This window comes from Eucyclogobius newberryi, unplaced genomic scaffold (assembly GCF_026437365.1).
Source record: "Eucyclogobius newberryi isolate DKJ021-1_F unplaced genomic scaffold, fEucNew1.0.hap1 SCAF_22, whole genome shotgun sequence".
Lineage (NCBI taxonomy): Eukaryota > Metazoa > Chordata > Actinopteri > Gobiiformes > Gobiidae > Eucyclogobius > Eucyclogobius newberryi.
Genome location: NW_027315857.1, coordinates 20,744,827 through 20,766,925, shown reverse-complemented (window position 1 = coordinate 20,766,925; position 22,099 = coordinate 20,744,827). Strand labels below are relative to the sequence as shown.

Here is a 22,099-nt window from a genome sequence, read left to right as displayed (position 1 = left end):
AGAAAAGCGGACATAGAATAGAAGCTATAGAATTAGAACGTTCCTGTCATTTTGTCCTGTCGTGTGTTTACCACTCTGTTATTGCCGGAAGAAAGTTCATAAACAAGAACATTATTGACGTTACTTGCCGTCGTTGGGTAATTTTTTTATTTCACAAACGAATCCTGTCCAATTTAGATTATTTCATACACGCTTGAAATATTCAGTTTTCACTCACCCCCTATCCCCGCCCACTGCTCCGTACCTGCTTTGTGTTCACATGCACAACCGAATCACGCCGAAATGTGATCATGATCTGATTTCTGGAGCGATCAGATGATTGAAATGTCATATCCTGTGACATAAAGAGGGAATATTTATTGTTTAGTCGATCCAAACTTGTCGACCAAGTATTTTTTGTAGATATATGGGACAGCAGCGGAAAGAAGAATGCACATAGTGGAAGATATGGTAGTTTAATCTGAATTTTGACACATATATAAACCGTTACGCATGTACTTTTTTGTATAAATGTTGTTTTGACATGAATTCCCGTGCGGTTTTGGTCTCGTAGTTTGGATCAGCTGAACATAGTCGACCAAAGCCCCGATAAACAGTTCTATCTGATGTGACAAATCAGATTTATTTCCGATTGTTCACAACTGTGCGGGTTTTGACAAAGAATTATGTAAAAACTGATACGACAAAGACAGAAATCCAAACTTTTAAAACACAAACTGACCATATATACCAAAAGTAAATGAACATCTTCCTTAAGTTACAATGTTCCGAGCTCAAAATGCTCTTTTACACCGTGTCTTTGTCCAAACCGCTGTTTCTTCACAAAGCTCCTCCGTGTTTTTAAAAACCCCATCAGATTATATTGATGCTCAACTCGTCTTCCTTCACTTAATTGATTTCCGCCTCATTTGCAAAGCCTTTTACAATTGGCTTTTCAACAACAAATGTGAATTTTCTCTCAGCATTTGACCCAGTTTTAAAGATCTGTAGCAGTATGTGAGTATATGTGTGTATTTTTATGTATTTATTGACATTGGATTGGCCTTATAGATGAACATTTTATTGAATTTCTTTTGTTTTTCCACCACAGGACAAATCTTACCCAGGATTGTTTTATTTGTGGCGAAAACATGATTAAAAACCATCCTGTGCTTGCTAAACTTTACTCAAGCGTTCTATTAAAACAAAAGAGTAAAACATGTGAGTTCCCATACATTTAGCTCAAGTACACCTTTTAGTTTTTGTTTTTTGTAAATTAATTAAGCCATTATAGACTAGTTTAATGTTGTACTATGGAATATCCGTGGCAAAGCAGTGGAAAACGTGTCTTTGTTTTGCTAGCGTTAAAATGAAACGGCGTAAAACTAAAAACCGGATAACTCTTCGGCCACGTCAACGCAATTTAAATCCATTTCGAAACAAGCGCGTTTTTAGTCAAGTCGTTCCTTTCTCCACATTTACAACGGGAAAGCGGATTTGTCTGCGAAACCGAAACCTCACCGCGCGCGCTTAAGCCGGTTAGCCACTTATTTCACAGCGAGAACACTAAATATCCAGATAAAACGGGCACTTATTTCCACGGCACCAACTCGCGTTTAATTCGCAGTTGGGATATTGCGGCCGGTGGATTGGCGTGTCTTTTTAAGAGTGTGCAAATCGGCGAGAGGAGAAGGGGGAAGCTAATCTGAAGCTAAGCTAGTTACGAGAGTCAAAACGGACAATTTCACAGTGAGGAAATGAGACGGATTAAAAGCAAAGAACAATGTGTCGGGACAATGTAAGATGTGACCGTCTCCGCTGCATCTTCTGCCCTCGCCGTGTCCTCTGTCACCGCCGCCATAAATCTGCTTGTTCTCCCTCTTGGTTCCGCTAACATCAGCTTGCGTCAAAATGTCAGTATATTAAAAGGGTTCCTGCTTCATGCAAGAGTTTGTATGTTTTTCCTACCTGACAGATTCGACGACGCTTGTTCTTCTCTGTCCTAATCGTGTCTGTTCCGTCCTGGTTCTATCTCACGTTCAGGACTGAGACGGAGCTAACGTCGTTGGGAAAAGGACGACAATCATCGTAGCTGGATTCAGGAGGCAATTGAAATACAGAAACGTGCCAGACTGTGGACGGGGTCGAGGGGGACTTTTCACTCTCACACATCTGGGATACTGTCCTGAAGATGTCAGACGTCACACACTCGTCGCTACTGCCATCTTGAGGACGAAAGCTGCATGCTCGCTGTGGGCTGTGCTAACAAAAAAGTCTCAAAACAAAGGATTATTTTCCTTCTGTAACATCCCCAAAGACCATGTTTGACCAGAAATGTGTTCAGGAGGGACCAGTGGACTTACAGAACTCATTCCAGACTGAGCTGTTTGTTTCAGGACTTTAGCAGCTAATGCTAATGCTAGTTTATATGTTATTGTGTGGCTATGCTATTAAAAGTTAGCCTATGTGCAGTCTAATTTCCAACTGTCCGGGAGTCCGTGCTCTTGAAAGCTTTGAAGGCGTGTCCGGTGCAGAAGGCGTGTCCGGTGCAGTGGGCGTGTCCGGTGCAGAGGGCTTGTGGATGAGGAAGAGCAGATGGAAATGTCGCCATAAGTTTGACAAGTTGTCGCTGCTTTTAAACGTTTTCCGCGACACTCTCCTGTAGATAAAGATCAAACCCCATAACTTCTGTCATTTCAAGTATCAAGTATTTTCATTTTCATTTTTTTTTTGAATGTGCTATCTAACAGCAGAGAGGCAACAGCATGCGGTGATGTCTTCAAAATGGCGGTGACAACAAATAAACAGCGCCAAATCGGGCGACAGCAACATCACGTGACTAAAATTCTGAAGAAGAAGAGTTGAAAACAAGGTTGGCAAACAAACTAAATCAAACTAAACTTATCTTTTTCTTCAATACAATTCATAATATTAGTTTCAGACGCCCATCACGGAGCCACATTATTTACAGCGCATTACACGGTGCCTTAAGTGAGGTTTGAACTGGCTACCTTCTGCTCATAGCGACAATGCTAATGATTCATTTTAGTTTATCCTTTATTTGATTGAGACATATTATGCAAAATCAACTTGTTTCCCCGTCTCATTTACCCTTTTCAAAGTTGTATTTAGACCGATTCATGCGTTTTGCAGTATTTCTTCATCCTCACGACTCAAGACGCCATTGCTCTGAAAATTACTTTTTTTCCCCAAACCCGCCCGACACGTTCACTGCTCACTTACAGCGTTCTCTTCTTTTGGTGTCGAGAGACGTAGAATTCAGCAGCATCACTTTGACAAACATGAAAAGAATCGACTGTTTTCGACCCCGACTGTGCACTTTGTTGCAATCGCGTTCACGGTGACACAGTTTTGGACTCGTAGTCAGCACAATTGTTTCTTTTTAGTAGTTTTAGATCAATATTTCTTGTTTAAACATCCAAAGAATTAAATAATGACCCACGGGTGTCATAGATTATAACTATTGTTGAAAAATGTAGCATATATCTTCTTTTAACTGAGCTTTTAGTCCCGTTTACATAGGAATCCAATTTAGACTTTTTTTGTTACATATTTTAGTAAGTCAGGACGTTGTAACAATCACAAGTCTAGTCTTTGCAATTTATTTTTTGTTGCAAAGTAAAATGGATTATTTATTATTCTTTTCTTTGAAATTGCAGTACCGTCATTTTCGTTTGTTTCCGTCGTTTCCCAGTGTCGTGCGTACGGCCCATTTATCCGTCCAACGAAGCCCTTACGATATCAAACTAATCAAGCGTGAAACCTTTTAAACCGCTGCGTTTTACGGCCGTTCGTTTACCGCTACGTCGACTCGCCGTTGACTCTTTAGTTAGCACGTTGTTCTTGATTAGCTCTTGTTGACGGACGATGATGGATCTCCTCACTCCGCCCCCTCCAGCGCCCCCCGCGGCGCACGTGTTTTGCTACGGCCCTGTCCCTGTCGCTGGGGTATTAATGACGGAACAGTGCAGGGCGGGATTGTAGCGTTAGCTTTAGCACGTAGCATCAAATTATCGCGATTTTATGGCAGGAATGGTCAGAAGTGATGATTCGTGGACTTAAACACAGCACCGAAGATTATAAAATGTTATAATATCACGATTAAAAGCGCCAAAAAGTCTAATTTGAGTCACTTGTGCGCTTTGACTTGACCTGACGTTACTTACTGTGTTCGATGAAACATTTTAGCCAGTAACATCTCCGTGGAAACAAGCGGGTGACATACACAACCCATCAAAAAGTTGCACACTGAACACTTCAAAGCGTCCACTGCGTTATAAGCCGACATATTAATCGTACACCCGCTCAGAAGCTGTTAAAAGCTTTGCGTCTTGTCATGACCACGGCTATACAACTATTTTCCATATTTCCCTACATACTGCTGCTTTAACCTTGCCGGAGCAGTGTTTTATAGAGCCCACCTTCGCGGCGGCCTCGCGGGGTCTAGGGACGGCCTTGGCTTCGTATCACTCGTGATAACTCACTCCACGGTAAGAACTCTATTACCTGCTGCCTTTTGTCGAGTCCCAAAACCTCCGAGGAGCCTCTCATGTTAATACTCCAGATCTTTTTATCAGTTCCTGAAAAATGTGGCCTCTTTTATTTAAGTCCAAATTTTAATTACAGTTAGAAAATGATTTAGAGCTGTTTGGAATGTTGATAGAAGCGTTTCCAAGTGTAGGTTTTAGCTCAGCATTTAGTAATCAGTGTAAAGTAAGTTGTGTACAGGATAAAATGTTGATATTTCTGTATTTTTGAGCTGCTTTAGTGTGTAATATAATATATCTGAATTTAAGATTTTGTATAAATCTTTTGACTTCAACATTTGACCCATTCATTAGACCCATTCATTAACCTCGTAAGATACAAGAGGGCCCACCAGACTTTTTCTTCATTATACATAATTTACAATAAAAAACTACTTTTTTTACTTCAACAAAACAAAGTCGCTCTCATGTTTCATTTGTCAAAAAAATGCGACATTAGATGAGTTTTTGCCCAGTGTTTGCTGGTTCCTAGTGTGATGTCATCAATTACAAACAGGAAATTAAATTATAAACCTAAAAAATGTGATATTCTGTGATATTTTTTTTAATCAATTTTAGTAAAATGTTAAATGTATTTATCTTAACTGCATTTTAGTTCGATCAGTTGTCCGACCTGTAGGGGGCATTTTAAACATTGTGTTTCCGCCAACGTTGGGCTCAAATTTGAGTCAAAATGTTCATGTTTGATCAAATAAAAGACCTAACGTTTGTGACTGAATTCAAATTTGATGCAGATTCGGCGCCGACTCATCAAATTTGGGCGATCGCAATGGTTTTAATCGCATCTTTCCAACAAATCGGCAATCAAGACAATCAAGTAAATGATCGGATTTTGAGAAGACGGACAGAGTTCCCTGAAATCGCCTCATGTACATGGCGGATGTGTGTGTTTTATGCAGGTTCTAGCAGAAAACGCGTCCTGAAATCTGCCAAAAGTTTCCATACGTCCCCAACAAACTTCGCCGTCTATCTAACTCGTCTCTCCATTCGCCCCTTGATATCTTCGAGTAAACTTACTGTACACGTTAAAATGAGTCGATTTCAAAGCCTTCCTCGCCCGTATCCAATCCGCGCCCGCTTTTCCATTCTACTTTTTTTTTATCTCCACGTCCAGAACGCTCCCCGATTCCGGCACTTTCAGAATCGCTCCCACATTACCCCGCTATCTTCAAAAACCCTACTTTATCTACGTTAAGTGATCCCTCGCACTCTAGTGAAAACCCCGCAATTTAATTAACAATTTAGACCCTCGATCGCGCGGTAAGTGATATACAAGCCCGCTAGTTAAAAGTCTTTTTATTGCTTAATCAATGTTGAAATTAATATGATTTACCTCCGCGACCTCGCCGATCCACGGCGCGCGCGTACAAGTCTCCACCGTTATTAATTATAGCTCCAATTAACCCGTGTCTAATGATTTGGCCCCCAGAGAGAGTGCGCTAGCTGGAAATCCCCGCGTTTTTTTTAGAAGTGCCCCGCGTGTAAATAAATGTTAATTTGATTCGCAGATATGATGGATTATAGCGGCGCGCGATAGCGACAGTTAGAACTTCTCTTCAAAGCCGCGTTTCCTGTCCGTAATGCGGTTTGGCACGCGGATCGATACCGAGATTCTGGTGCGCGCGTTTCCTTCTTTTTGCTATTTGTTCACTGATGTCGGCCCAAGAACGAGAGCGAAGGGATTGGTCGAAGTGGCGCCGTGGGAAGCGCGGCACGAAATAAAGTGTTTTTTTGATGGAGTTTTGTGTTTAATGACTTGGCGTCGATTGAAGGTAACGAAGGTGGAAATGTTGTTTCAAATTTCACAGCGTTTGTCTCGAAATATGAGTTAAAGGTGTTCAGCTTCTAATAGTGCTTCTACTGATAACTTGATAACTAGTCGGGAAAATTAATTAGTTGTTGCCTTTTGGTGTTTTGGTTCTCAAGACGATTAACTAATCAGAGAAGAAGAATGAACAGCTTCTTTTTGGTTGCCAGATCTCAAAAATACTACCAGTAGGAACAGACTCTCTGATTTAAATACTTACTAACTAAACTGGACTAAATGTTAAGGATTTTAGACAATTAGCAAGCCTCTGTAAGCGTAAGTACTCAGTTTTGTTCCTTAAGTAAAAATAAAAGTAGCTCATACAAACATACTTCGGTAAAGCTTTTGAAGTACATGTTTGAAGAATTTAAAGCATTTCACACATGTTTTTGAGACTTGTTTACGCGTTAAATGGGCAAATTTTTTATATAGAATTGAGCTGATCTTTATTTAACAGTAGCCTTTTTGTGTGTATTTTAAGTGTACATTTTTGGCAGAACGTCGCCGCGAACGTGCCGAAAATAACTCCTCAAAACATGTGAAAAATACTTTCTACGTTTCAGCCCAGTTCTAAAGTGCAGTGGAGTAGAAAGTACAGATATTGTCCTCAAATAGTAAAATTCAAAAGTAGCTACTGTAAAAACAACTTTACACAGTCCTTTTACTTGAATACTTTGTTACTTTCCACCACTGATTGTGAAACGGTCGTCGTATTCATTTGTTTGTTTTCCCCTCTAACTCGACCCGGAGGGCGCCAGACGCGATAACCACTCTGCCACAGTAACACGGGGGAGGACGCGCGCACTCCAGGTTATAAAAAATCTTTTGCAGGTTGAACGTATAAAGCGAACATGACAGGTTAATGCGCGTCTGTATTAAAAGTTTATTTCATTATTAACACTTAACAGGTTCATCAATCACGCTGACAGACTCCCATTGTCAGAGTGGTGTCCCCCCTGAATGAATACTCCACTAATGTTTGGCCCAATCAGAACGGGAGCCCGGGATCAATAGTCCTCGTCTCCGGGCGGAGGACAGAGGGCGCAAGGCAAGGAGACGAGGAAAGGAGGGAATCGGTAGTGCTCGTGCTTTAGAGCTGAATGGTGCTATCCTATGGTTGGCCAGTGTGTTTCTATGGGATGTTTTGGGGTGAAATCTCCAAACAGAATACAGTATTTAACCGGACTATAAGTCGCACCTTTTTTCATAGTTTTGGCCAGAGTGTGATTTATACTCCAGAGCGACTTATATGTGATGTTATTCATTATTTTCACACTGGCAACCACAAGAGGGCGCTCTAGGCTCTAAGCGACGCAGAAGAAGAATCTGCACTTCCTCTTCCTCTGGAGTTTGTGGAGTTGTTTAGAAGTGACACAGAGGAAGAAGAATTCAATGTATTTAGTGATTTGGGGTAAAACTGATGCTTTGGTAAACTTGTTAGCATGTTCTTTATGCTATAGTTATCTGAATAACTGTTCATATGTTACGTTAACATACCAGACACTTACCACAGTTCTGTCTGTGCCTCATGTAGCTGAAGGTGTTAGCGTTAGCATACGTACACCTATTCACCATGTTCTCTCATCTGTTATTATTTTAAACTGCATTTCAAAATGAAATGTCTGTTCTTGGTCTTGGATTTTATCAAATAAATTTCCCCCAAAAATGTGACTTATACTCTAGTGCGACTTATATATGTTTTTTTTCTTCTCTATTATGCATTTTTTGGCTGGTGCAATTTATACTCGGTGCGACTTATAGTCCAGAAAATACAATATTCACAAATGTTGATTTTCAATTGATGAGTGATTTCCACATTAAAGCTATATTTGAAGATTTTTGTGCTGAAATTTGAATATTGGCTGTACTAGCTCCACCCTCACCGCTCCTTCACAGTTAACGCCCACCAAATGTCGTGAGGCAAAAGTTACCTGTCTACCGTCGGCGCGAAGTCCAGCGAGAGAGTTCGAGGGACGTCGTCGCGAATCCCCGTGGAAAACCCTCGCCCCGTTCCTCCCCTCTGAAGCCCTCCTCTTCGTCTCGACCGCCCTCGTCCCCTAGCGACCTTCAGCCACCTTCTGTGCTCGAGGATGGGCAAGTGGAGCTGGAATAATGAGGAGGACACAAACTCTGTGTCACTAGCCTACATGGGAAAGTTACAGCCGCCATCGTCCCGGCAAAATCCTCCATACGTATTATGTCTTTAAACCTGCAAATGTCCTTCAAAGCACCCCCTACAGGTCGCACGAAACATTGAACTAAAATGCATTAAAAAATACATATAAATAGAAAAATCACAGAAAAGCAAATTTTTAAGGTTCATAATTTCTCTTCCTGTTTGTAATTGATGACATCACACAAGAAAATTGCCCAAAAAACACTGGGGGACACAGGTACCGGGGAACATAGGTACCGGGGAACATAGGCACCGGGGAACATTGGTACCAGGGAACATAGGCACCGGGGAACATAGGCACCGGGGAACATAGGCACCGAGGAACATTGGTACCAGGGAACATAGGCACCGGGGAACATTGGCACCGGGGAACATAGGCTCCGGGGAACATTGGCACCGGGGAACATAGGCACCGGGGAACATTGGCACCGGGGAACATTGGCACCGGGGAACATAGGCTCCGGGGAACATTGGCACCGGGGGAAAATAGGCACCGGGGAACATAGATACAGGGGAACATACGTACAGGGGAACTTATATACCGGGGAAAATCGGCACCGGGGAACATATGTACCGGGGATCATTGGCACCGGGGAACATAGGCACCGGGGAACATTGGCACCGGGGAACATAGGCTCCGGGGAACATTGGCACCGGGGGAAAATCGGCACCGGGGAACATAGATACAGGGGAACATACGTACAGGGGAACATAGGCACCGGGGAACATAGATACTGGCAGTTTATTGGAGAGGCAGTTTATTGGAGAAACTAGAGCACGCCTCCTGCTTTTCTTCATGGGTTGAATAGAATTTATATTTTCACCTTGAAATGTTGTCTGTTTGTCTTTCGTGAGGCATTTCAAAGTTTGCTCCAACACTACAAAAGTGAACCTTGGGGATACAAGAAAAAAACAAAAACCCGCCACACGTAAAATTGGTGGTAAAGTTTCAAAGTCAGTTTAAACCCGGTAAACTTTGGGAGCCAAAGAGAAAGAGATAGGCGGAGGATGAGGAGGAGGAGGAGAGAGGTTTTGGTTAAAAACAGAAAGCAGGACACAGCGCTAACCGTCGGCGAGCATCATCCATCAGCGTTTGAGGAATCGCTGGTGGCAAAGACGGAGTGTGGCAGCGCGAGTTAAAAATATAAAGAGAAGGGGACAGGTGCGCGCAGGCGAAGACGAGTTTTTAAAGAAGAAATGGGACAAACACAGTCACCTTCAGACCCGACCTTTGATCGGCGCGCTGAGGGGGAAACATGGCTCCTCCGCCCGCGAAGCCTCGTGCCGGTGATTCCCCACTGCAGCCGGAGCGACAGTTTACACGGGGCCAAATCACACAAGCAAGGCACAAAAGACAAATCTAACAAAAATAGTGGAATGTGTTGGCGGTATTATAAAATTAGGAAAGAATTACTGACTATTTTTTGCTTTTGAAGGATAGGAACTATAAATAAAACACACAAAAAAAACTGCATAAAAAAGGGGAAAAGGAACATTTTAGCGTAAACAAAACAACACATTTTTAAACAGGTTTTAGACATTTATCTCTGCCAACTCTGTTCAATATTTCAGTAACTTCTTAATTCATGATCGTGATGATTCAAGTCGCAATATAATCGTAAGAACCAAAAGATAATAATCATGACCATTTTAGAAATCTTTTTACTTCGATCCATTGTCAAAGAAATAGACCTAAATGGAAAAAATATCTGTATTTCATCAGGCTGTTTTTGCCAAATTTTACTTTATTTTGTCTTTTGATCTTGTTACATTTTGTAAAGTCGGTCACAAACTTGAGGAACAGCAACACGAGAATTAAAGACAAATTAAAGATTTCACTGTTAAAGATGTCACAGTCTTAACAATCGTGAATAATCGTTCAATCGTGATGTTTTTTCTCACAATAATCGTAACACTACAATTTGATTTCGTGACATCTCTAAGAAAGGAGTGTGTTTCCGATGCACTGGGTCCAAACTCGTGCTTTCAAACTTGCCGCTTCAACAATTTGGGACTAAACCTAAACTAACCCTGGACTGCAACTTTTTCATACCCTTGTCTCCATGGAAACGAGAAGGTGACGCAAACAGGCCGAGTTAGCGGTCAGATCTGCCGTTTACAGTAAGAACGCCTGTTTTTCAAAGTATCATTAAGGATCATAACACATGTATTTGAATAAATGCATGTTAGATATGATCAATAAAGAGAATAAAGACTGATATATCACACCCACATTTATATATTTATACATTTTGGCCTCATATTTCCAGCATTTGTCAATATTTAGTTTGGGCCAATCGACTGACTGCTCATAGGAAAGACAAAAAAGCTTTAGTTTAACACTGTTTTGAGTGATTTATGTACAAAAAAGGGTTGTGGAAGTATGATTTTGCCTTATTATACTATTAATCGCACAAATATAATGTAACAAAAACAATACAGTAGATTAAAAAAGTAGGATTAGAAAAAGGTAAAAAAAACACAAAAAAAATCTTATAACTAAATAAATAAAGCGAACGTGAAGCTGTGGACAGGTCCAAATGTCATATACAAGTTTGATTACGAGAATTTAAAAGGACATTTATTGAAATATCAAAGACTTTCTTGAATGTGCAGCTTCTAAATCGCTAATTAAAACGTTTTAGAACACAAAACATTACAATTTTTGACGATCGCTGAATCTCTACGTTTGTTTGTGTTCAAGATCCAGGTCCTGAATCATCACATCAGTCACGGAGAAAAAAAAAGATGAATATGATAATGATTAATACTACATTGTGGAACATTCCAGGCAGCGTCACAACCAGAGAAGCTAGCGCACCTTTAGCGTCAAACGATCCTTGTTTCTGATCTCTCGCTTGACGCCATCTCCTTTGAAACCCTGGATGAAATCGCTCTCCGGCGCCTGCGTCATCTCGCCAACTTCTCTCCGTTCCGCTCGTCTCCAGAGTGTCACTGGCGGCCATCAACATTTATTTATCTTTATTTATACAAGCTTCCAGTCAGAACCATCCATCTCGCGCACGCACGCCCGGGGCATCCATTACCGCGCGGCTTTGACAAGACCCCGACCACTTTGAGATTGTAAAATACAGCGACGCGGCGCGTGACAAGGCTCAAGTAAATAAATAAAGAATCCCCACTTTTTCCCATCAGTCTCGGCACCTCCAGCCATGAAGATATGTGTTTTAATAATCTAATCCAGCGACACAATTACTAAGTGTCAAGCGCGCGGAGCGGTTAAGAGGAGCGACGAGGACATTTTGTTTCAGAAGCAGTTTCTTAATTCCGCCGCCGCCACGCTGTAAATAATTACCTTGTTTTACGCTCGTGTGAAAAAATGCGTCGGTCAATACAGAAAAGTACGGCTGTTCCTTTGAGCGAAATGTTCCAGGAAGTAATTAAAATGGGTGTTTGCGATAAACAATTATGAGGTCGTCTTTAGATCGTAGCCACAGGTGAGATGTTATTGGCTTCATTTAACAAACGATATAGACCCAATGCTAAATATCGCTCACGGTAATGACATTTTAGAATTATTATGAGGCAAACAGGCAGTGGCTCAGTGGTCAGAGCGCTCAACCCCCAGCAGAGAGGTCTGTGGTTCCATTCCAGGTCAGGCGAAACGTTCTCGTATCCTTGGACGAAACACTCACTTGTCTGTTTATGAATCAGGTTTGTGGATAAGTGAGTGGTCTCGGTGGTGACGGGACCGAACAGTTTGGCAGTCATTGTCCAACCAATCAGACTCAGGGCAAGTGCGGCTACGGTGGCGTTCCACTTCCGAGTGTGGGAAGTAATGTAAAGGCGTGTTGAGTATTCAAAAAAAAGCGTTGCATCGAAAGATTATTTCGGTAATCAATTATTTTCAAGTTGGTTTCGGTCACAAAAGGCCTGTGAATGTGAGATTTTTTACAGAATTTTATCAGATTACAGCTAGAAAACATCTTCACAAAGTATATTTACAGCAAAACCCAACATTTTACTCACTTCGTGTGCCATTTGGGGGTGATTCATAAAACCTCTTTTCTCAGCACATGACATGTCCTGGAGTTTGTGTAGTTCAGAAAAGGACTCAGGTACTTAATTTGTTGATGATTTATTCATTTTTAAGTCGCCACAGGAAAAAAAAAAAAAAACTCACACGCTCTAATATTTGGAAGTACCATCTTTTAGCTTTGATCACAGCACACGTTCACTCTGGCATAGTATCAATGAGCTTCTGCAATATTACAAGTCTCATTTCCATCCAGAGTGTCATTGTTCCTCACACAGATCTTTAGTGTGTCATTGTTCCTCACACAGATCTTCAGTGTGTCATTGTTCCTCACACAGATCTTCAGTGTGTCATTGTTCCTCACACAGATCTTCAGTGTGTCATTGTTCCTCACACAGATCTTCAGTGTGTCATTGTTCCTCACACAGATCTTCAGTGTGTCATTGTTCCTCACACAGATCTTCAGCGTGTCATTGTTCCTCACACAGATCTTGTATTGTATCCCAAACACTCTCACTTGGGTTCAGATCTGCAGTACATCAGTTTCTGCTTCTTCTTTAGATGTTTTCTCTGCTCGATGCCAATGATATGACTCTTCTCAAACACAATGACATCTTCTCCATGACCACGGGATTCGTCTTTCCACACTGTTGTTTCAGAAATCATCACCTGCAGCAGTTCTCCTGCGGCGGGAGAAGGACCTACTCTATTATTGAATCCAGGTGAAGACTCTTCTTTTTTGGACATTAATGCATTCATGTCATTATGTAGACTTAATGTTCCTTTTGTCTTCTGTATTTTCATCATTCAAACTGACAACTTTATCTTTTTAGAACTGACTGGTCAAACAGTATGTGCACGACTGAATTCAACTGTGAATCATTCTGGGGTGAATTGTTTGCATTGTTTTGTATGTAATTCACAATATATGGTACCAACACCAAATCCAACTATCTGCTTTTGTGTGTTTACTGTCCAACACCCTCCTGTAGTCGAATTTAGCTCTTCTGTTTTCCCTTTACTAGCCTCTTTCTATTACTACGTTAGCAACAAACTGACAAACTATAAAACCCGTTACACCCATTTCATTCATCAGCAAACAACACTATTCTGCTTTATTCATCCAGTCACATCAGCATCTCCTGGCGCTCGCTCGCAGCATGAATGAGCGCAGGGTTTGTACTTGATTTGAACGTTTTAAGATAAGATAAGATAATCCTTTATTGTCCACACATGGGGAAATTTCATTGTTGCAACGCAGGTAGATACAGAGGAAAAGGACAGATGTAGGAAGTTTAAAAAACACTCTTAATAGAATAATAAAAAAACACTCTTATTAATAGAAGAACTCTTATAAACAAAAACTCCTATAGACAAAACCTCTCATTTCCTAATAAGGAATGGAGGGGACAAATAAATAAATATAAAAATAAGATAAAAATCAAATATAATATAAAATAAAATAACAACAAATTTGCAACCATGTGAGCTTGTAGTCTTGCATGTATGAAACGTACTCGTGACCCCTGCCCCTTGGCCCTCAAAACTCCAGAGGACACATGCAGCAGAACACTTGTCGCTAACGTTAGGCTAAATGACACACAGGACACGTGAAATGCGACTAGTCTCAATAAAACCCTTACGTTCTAAGTGTGAGCAGAGGTTCAGAAGAGGTGCATTCATCTGTTTAAGCTGATGTGGCCTTTTCTGTGCGCAGTTTGCATGTTCTCCCCGCGTAAGTGTCCTCGTTTCCACTGAAAACATGCACAACAGGCTCCTCCCTCCAGTGCGACTCGATAGCATCAGCTACCTAGAGACGACAGGTTGAAACTAGCACTTGAGCTACAACCTGGTACAAAGCATCTCTCCTGATACGGTTCATAAATAAACCTAGTAATATGTCTATGAAAGCTAAGACTTTTTATCATTGCTGTATCATCACAGTGAGGATTTATGTTTCAGCCGTGTCCTTTGTCATGGCCGCTCTTATTCTGCAATCTGACCAAAGCTCTGACGTCCCGCTGCTGCCGTAAACCCTCCGCTCACTGCGTCCCGCCACAGAAGTGCAGCCTGGACCGTAAATGTGTCCCGTGTTGGTCCTGAGCTTCTGCAGAGGTTTAGGGCGGGGCTCCCCGGACTGTGGGGGCCAGTGAATGTGAGACTGGATTTGACCAAACTACAGCTAGAAAAGCTCTTCACACAAGTATATTTACAATGAAAACCTACATTTTACTCATTTCTTGTGCCATTTGGGGGTAATTCCTGCTCTGCCTGACTCGAGCCCCAGAATGAAGTTGTTTGAATACAGTAGACGGCAGATTATTCCACCTCAAATTGCACATATATGTTTACATTTGCACTTACCGTATTTCCGGACTATAAGTCGCACCAGAAAAAAGAAAAAAACATATATAAGTTACACTGGAGTATGAAATGTGGTTGCAAGTGTAAAAATAACAAATAATTACATCCAAGTCACTCCGGAGTATAGATATATACGTATAAATATAAGTATAAGCACCCCGGCCAAAACTATGAAAAAAGGTGCGACTTATAGTCCGGAAAATATGGTACTAATTTTAACATATTCAACGATGGAAAATTGCCAGAAGTTTCTTTTTGTTCGCCTAAAGCACTGGACTTCATCGTCATGTGACTAAACAGATTCTGAAACATCTTTTATAACAGAGACAGTGGCATTACTACATCAAAATGTCAAAAAAAATAATAAACTATTTCAGATTTTCTCTAATTATACACTTTATTCTTAAATATTCTCTATCTAGAAGCCTCCAGTCACCATATTTCAACCTTTACGGGGTTGAGAATGCATTTATAAAGTCTCAAGGTACAATAGAACATAATCAGTGACTAATCGACTACTGCAATAATCACGTTACTGCCAATAAATCCACTCCTTCAGCCTGAGCACACGTCTGAAACATGTCGTGATGCTACACCTCAAACCCAGCAGTTCCCGTCCCGCCATTTTCGGCCCGAACTCGGTCTCCTGTACGGCGACGTCCTGCAGATGTGGGGTTTTGACGGACACCTCCGGCTCTTCCTCCGCCTCCCCTCCGCTCCATCACGGCGCCCTGTCAGAGCCGCGCAGCCCGTATTCTCCGCTCGAGCGCCTTTTACGAGCGGCGTGATGAAGGGAGCGAGGGATGAGCGAAGGGCAGGGAGGGAAAGGAGAGGTGGAGGACGGTGGAGGACTCGACGTGGCCGACGCACCGGGGGGACGGACTTTTATTGCCCGCCCACCGACGCTGGATTCGGACCAAGAACATTTTTACAGCTGCGAAATGTCCGTCTCAAGGTTTAGCTCTGATTTTGGAACTTTTATTCGCGGGGAAAATGCAAACGTAGCATTTTTTTTGGAGAGGGGGAGGGAACAAAAGTGCAAGACATCGATCACTGTTTGGGTTTGGCATTGGTTTAAAGATCTCTGGACTTATTTTGATGAGGATTTCACACACACGGAGCTGCGGCTATTGTTTTTAGCCTGGTTTGAGCTTTCCCGGGTGATTATTTGCTCCTGTTCATGGTGCATCTTCTACCCAAAGTTCGTTGGACGATCTTAAATCTCGGTGTCATTTATGAAAGGTGCACAGTGTAGCTTTTCCGGGGATTGATTTGACCTGGGGTGCCATTAAAGGTATCTATCTCCATGGCAACAAGCAGGCCAAGTTACAAGTAGCAGCTGTGGAGAGGCGGCACCACTCATAGTAAGAATACATGTTTATTCGTGTGTTTTTGGGCAATAAAAACTCACCAAATGAAACCAAATCAGACGTATTTTGATGATGTTTCACACACACTGAGCTGCGGCTATTGTTTTTAGCCTGATTCGAGCTTCTTCGGACGAGTACACGCTCCCGTTCGCGTTGCGTCATTTTTGAGTAGCTTTTTCGGAGCTCGCGTTGACCTGGGCCGTTTCGCCGTGTGCCATTAAACATATATCTATCTCCATGGCGACGAGCATTTCAAGTTACAAGCAGCAGTTGTGGAGAGGTGGCCCCACTCACAGTAAGAATACATGTTTATTCATGTGTTTTGGGGCAATAAAACTCGTAAAATAACCAAACAATCGACCCGGGACGCCCCACGGTAAATGTAATTGACTATAATATGATGTTAGATCTTTATATTCTTCTCCCCAGGTTTATTACCACATAATATTATTAAAACAGTGTAGCATTAACATTATTATTCATGCATTTATTCACAGCGTTGGGACGTAATTAATAATTCAGATTAACTGTATGTCGGTGCAGTTACTGTTTCATACAGAGGCATTTATAATTCACCTGGGCCAACTTAAAATGTGTATAGGTTTTTATGATATTCTCGGCTTAATTTGATTGGATCATTTGTTTATGTTTGTTTGTTGTTTTATCATCGGAAACGCTGTTAGCTTCCATAGCATCTTCCTTGGGTCCCAATTAAAAATTACATTTTCTTTACAACTTACTGTATTTTCCGGATTATAAATCGCATCAGCCAAAAAATGCATTATAGAGAAGAAAAAAACACATTTGCACTCGCACTGGAGTATAAGTCGCATCAGAGAACATGGTGAATAGGTGTACGTATGCTAGCGCTAACACCTTCAGCTACATGAGGCACAGACAGAACTGTGGTAAGTGTCTGCTATGTTAACGTAACATATGAACAGTTATTCAGATAACTATAGCATAAAGAACATGCTAACAAGTTTACCAAAGCATCAGTTTTACCCCAAATCACTAAATCCATTGAATTCTTCTTCCTCTGTGTCACTTCTAAACAACTCCACAAACTCCAGAGGAAGAGGAAGTGCAGATTCTTCTTCTGCGTCGCTTAGAGCCTAGAGCGCCCTCTTGTGGTTGTCAGTATGAAAATAATGAATAATATCATATAAGTCGCACCCCGGCCAAAATGTGAAAAAAGGTGTGATTTATTGTCCGGAAAATACAGTACAGTCATGTTTAAAAGTACATTTATGAATATGAATGAATAGTACAACAGTCGCTCAGGTTATTGAGTAATGTCAGTTTTGTGGATCTCTAACTCTTTTTAATTTCATTCCAAAGTGGAGTGTACAAAACAGACTTATTTCAAAGTCTTCAGTCCAAATTTGCACTGTACTCAATGAGAGTTTAACTTACATTTATGAAGATAAAAATACATCAATGTGTTTCAGATTACTGTTCTATACAACATTTTGAGGGCCTTTTCCCAACAAAAATATACAATATTTAGTTTTACTTTGTTAATCACTACATTCTCATCTTTCTGAAACCCACGAAAAATCGGATTAAACTCACGAATTTGGATGTCTCAGTTTTCTTTAAAGATATTAGCCAAGTGTAGTAGTGTTTGTTTCTGGCCTCTCCCCGAACATTGGACATTTCACGAATATAAATAACACCTGTTGTAAATGGAAATTGTGGTTTTACGGCAATCGCGTGTCAGTTTGTGAAGAAAAGCTGCAAATGACAGAAGAAGAAGAAGAAGTTGTAAAACACATCGCGCAGTCAAGCGTTTGGCACAATTCACAACCAACACATTTCTCAGACTCTTTACAGATGAACGTCGTATCCTCCCGACACCTTTTCTTCAATCACAGGTGTTTTGTAGTCGCGGCGATCGAGCCCCACTGTGGGAAAAAACCTGTGAAAAAGCGTAACCCACTTCCACGCGATTGTGCATGTCGTTCATATTTGTCTCGGGTCTGCCGCGGGTCTGGCAGTGTTTGTCCCGGACTCGAGGTGAGCGGCTGCGGCATGCGTCACTGTCACAGGGCGAGAGCGGCCCGGGGGAGCTCGGGGATCGGACCCCCGCTGAGACGGCGCCGGAGCGAAAGGGAGGAGGGCACGGCGCGAAGCTAAAACAGGACAACGCAGCGAATATTGTGCCCTGGAACTGCCATTTTGAATTAAAAGAGGGCGTAAAGTTAGTCGGTGTAAGAGCTAAAAATGGAGAGAAGAGAGAGTCGGGACAAAATATGTTAAAACAAATGGGAAGGAGAGAGTTGTTTTGTTTTGACGGGTGAAGAGTGGGAGTACATCGCTGTGGAGGACGACAGAATCACGTGTTTGGAGAGAGTTTTGGTGGAAAAATGTATCACGTTTTGCCCATTCCACTCGATTTTGGAACTACCGTATTTTCCGGAGTATAAGTCGCACCCGAGTATAAGTCGCACCAGCCAAAAAATGAATAATAGATAAGTAAAAAAACATATAAGTTGCACTGGAGTATGAAATGCGGTTGCAAGTGTGAAAATAACCAATAATATCACATATAAGTACAAATATAAGTATAAGTCGCACCCGGCAAAAATTATGAAAAAAGGTGTGTCTTATAGTCCGGAAAATAAGGTATGTATTTGGGCCTAAAAACTCCAGCCGTGGACACAGTGGATGGATACCTTTGGAAAGAGCTTTTGGCGGCAGGGAAAAAAGGCCGTAACAAGGAAATGGATGACGCAAAAAACCCCAAAAACTGGACTGACTTACTGATTTTGTGTGTGTTTTTCTCTCTGGTCATGTTCAGTTTGTTTTTGTGTTTGTTTATTCTGAAAAACTTAAAAAAAGAAAAGGAAAGAAAATGAGAGAGACTGATAGTGAAGAACCTTAACCTGAAAGATCAAATTAGATGAATGATTTAAATAAGAAATTCATTTTGCAAGCTCTGAAACTAGAGAAAGTGGAATAAATAATAGAATTTGAACCGTCAGGTCAACTTTGTGCCTTCAAAAGCTTTACATTTGTGCTTTTCCTATTAAAAACATACCTATATTCATGTTCATTTCCATGGAAACTATATTTGCTTTGATAAAATCTCAAAATAATTACATGTTATTTTGAAATTGTTGTTTAAAGATTATTATCTCTTTTTTTTTTACGTTTGGATTTTTAAAAACTTTTTTTGTCCAAAATTTTGAAATGTTATAAAAATGTAAGACTGTTGCCATAGTGATTACAAATTTAAAACCAAATATTGAAGCTAATTTTCACGCCACAAAACCGAAAGTGACCTCAATATGTCGCTGATGACGGGAAGCTGAAGCATTTGTGAATTTTTTGGAATTCTGTCAAATTAAACCAACAAAATTCAAATTAACATCAATCCACTTTTAGTTTCTCAGCTTTACCACAAAAATATTGACAATTCTGACTCATGAGTTCTTATTATAATCATGAGGATATAGGAATTATTTGAGTGTGTTCACTTTTTCACTCGTCTATAAACCTCTTTGGCCGTTTTCATTGACATTTATTGAGAAAAGCCAAAAAGAAAATGGTGAAAGCAGATTTGAAAGCCTTCAGAATAATACTCTGATTTGTCCTCAGCGCTCCAGCTTCGAGCGGGAGACATGTGGCAGTTGTTTAATGGACCAAAAAAAGTAAAATGGCCTCCTGAGACTCGGACGGCGATTTGTGACAAGTCTTTCCACTTTCGTCCTTGTCTCGCTCCTGCGCTCGAAAAGAGCTCGGCCAAGACCAAACCCAGTCAGGACGACGGCGAGTCTAAACCAGGGCTAAAGCAGGGCTAAACCAGGGCTAAAGCAGGGCTAAACCAGGGCTAAAGCAGGGCTAAAGCAGGGCTAAACCAGGGCTAAAGCAGGGCTAAACCAGGGCTAAAGCAGGGCTAAAGCAGGGCTAAAGCAGGGCTAAAGCAGGGCTAAAGCAGGGATAAACAAGGGCTAAACCAGGGCTAAACCAGGGCTAAAGCAGGGCTAAACCAGGGCTAAAGCAGGGCTAAAGCAGGGATAAACAAGGGCTAAACCAGGGCTAAACCAGGGATAAACCAGGTCTAAACCAGGGCTAAACCAGGGATAAACAAGGGCTTAACCAGGGCTAAACCGGGGCTAAATCGAGGCTAAATCAGGGCTAAAGCAGGGCTAAAGCAGGGCTAAACCAGGGCTAAAGCAGGGCTAAACCAGGGCTAAACCAGGGCTAAACAAGGGCTAAACAAGGGCTAAAGCAGGGCTAAACCAGGGCTAAACCAGGGCTAAACAAGGGTTAAACCAGGGCTAAACCAGGGCTAAACAAGGGCTAAACAAGGGCTAAAGCAGGGCTAAACCAGGGCTAAACCAGGGCTAAACAAGGGTTAAACCAGGGCTAAACCAAGGGCAAAACCAGGGCCAAACCAGGGCTAAACCAAGGCCAATCGAGGGCCAAACCAGGACCAAATCAGGGCCAAACCAAGTCTAAACCATGACCAAACCAGGACCAAACCAGGACCAAACCAGGACCAAACCAGGACCAAACCAGGGCCAACAGAGCCAAACCTGAGCCAAACCAGGGCCAACCCAGGACCAAACCAGGGCCAACAGAGCCAAACCAGAGCCAAACCAGGACCAAACAAACCAGGGCCAACCCAGGACCAAACCAGGGCCAACAGAGCCAAACCAGAGCCAAACCAGGACAAAACCAGGACCAAACCAGGGCCAACAGAGCCAAACCAGGGCCAAACCAGGACCAAACCAGGGCCAAACCAGGGCCAAACCAGGACCAAACCAGGGCCAACAGCCAAACCAGGGCCAAACCAGGACCAAACCAGGGCCAACAGAGCCAAACCAGAGCCAAACCAGGACAAAACCAGGGCCAAACCAGAGCCAAACCAGGGCCAACCCAGGACCAAACCAGGGCCAACAGAGCCAAACCAGAGCCAAACCAGGACAAAACCAGGGCCAAACCCGAGCCAAACCAGGGCCAAACCAGGACCAAACCAGGACCAAACCAGGACCAAACAAACCAGGGCCAAACCAGGGCCAAACCAGGGCCAACAGAGCCAAACCAGAGCCAAACCAGGACAAAACCAGGGCCAAACCAGAGCCAAACCAGGGCCAACCCAGGACCAAACCAGGGCCAAACCAGAGCCAAACCAGGGCCAACCCAGGACCAAACCAGGGCCAACAGAGCCAAACCAGAGCCAAACCAGGACAAAACCAGGGCCAAACCCGAGCCAAACCAGGGCCAAACCAGGGCCAACAGAGCCAAACCAGAGCCAAACCAGGACCAAACAAACCAGAGCCAAACCAGGACCAAACAAACCAGAGCCAAACCAGGACCAAACAAACCAGGGCCAACCCAGGACTGAACCAAAAACATGTGTCCCGCAAGTGTCCGTGTCCTGCGAGTGTCCATGTCCTGCGAGTTTCCGTGTCCTGCGAGCGTCTGTGTCCTGCGAGTGTCCGTCTACTGCGAGCATCCGTTGTCCTGCGAGTGAGTGTCCCGCGAGTGTCCGTCCTCCTAAAGTCCGTCCTCCTAAAGTTTCTCCCCAAAGACCCACTGCCCCCTCCGTGCCCCCTCTGCCCCTCAGCGGAGTCCGGTCCTGGTCTTTACTCGGCCTTTATGGTCCTTCCGAGACAGATTAGACCCATTCAGTGGCCACTTTGGCTCGGGTTCAGACCCCACCTTCTCCCCTTCAGCTCCACCGTCCCCCAGAGCCAGTGACCAATGACGGAAGACACACCTCACTTCAGATGACTTTCAGTGCACTTCTCAGTTCACGCGGGGTCTTCGGGGTCCGCGCTTGCTTTAGCGTTTCACCTCTACAAGACAAGAACGAGATCCAGCAGA

General features: G+C 42.5%; 1 protein-coding gene across 1 annotated transcript in view; it reads right to left on the bottom strand.

Moving 5' to 3' along the window:
• LOC140371525 (FERM domain-containing protein 7) overlaps positions 1-11,444 on the bottom strand; it is a 37,057-nt gene extending 25,613 nt beyond the window's left edge. The window contains exons 1-2 of the mRNA XM_072458695.1: positions 11,352-11,444; positions 8,286-8,458 (exon numbers count right to left, since the gene is read on the bottom strand). Coding sequence (XP_072314796.1) covers positions 8,286-8,458; positions 11,352-11,444 — 266 coding nt within the window. The remainder of the gene's footprint in view (positions 1-8,285; positions 8,459-11,351) is intronic.
• Between the last annotated feature and the right edge of the window lie 10,655 nt (positions 11,445-22,099).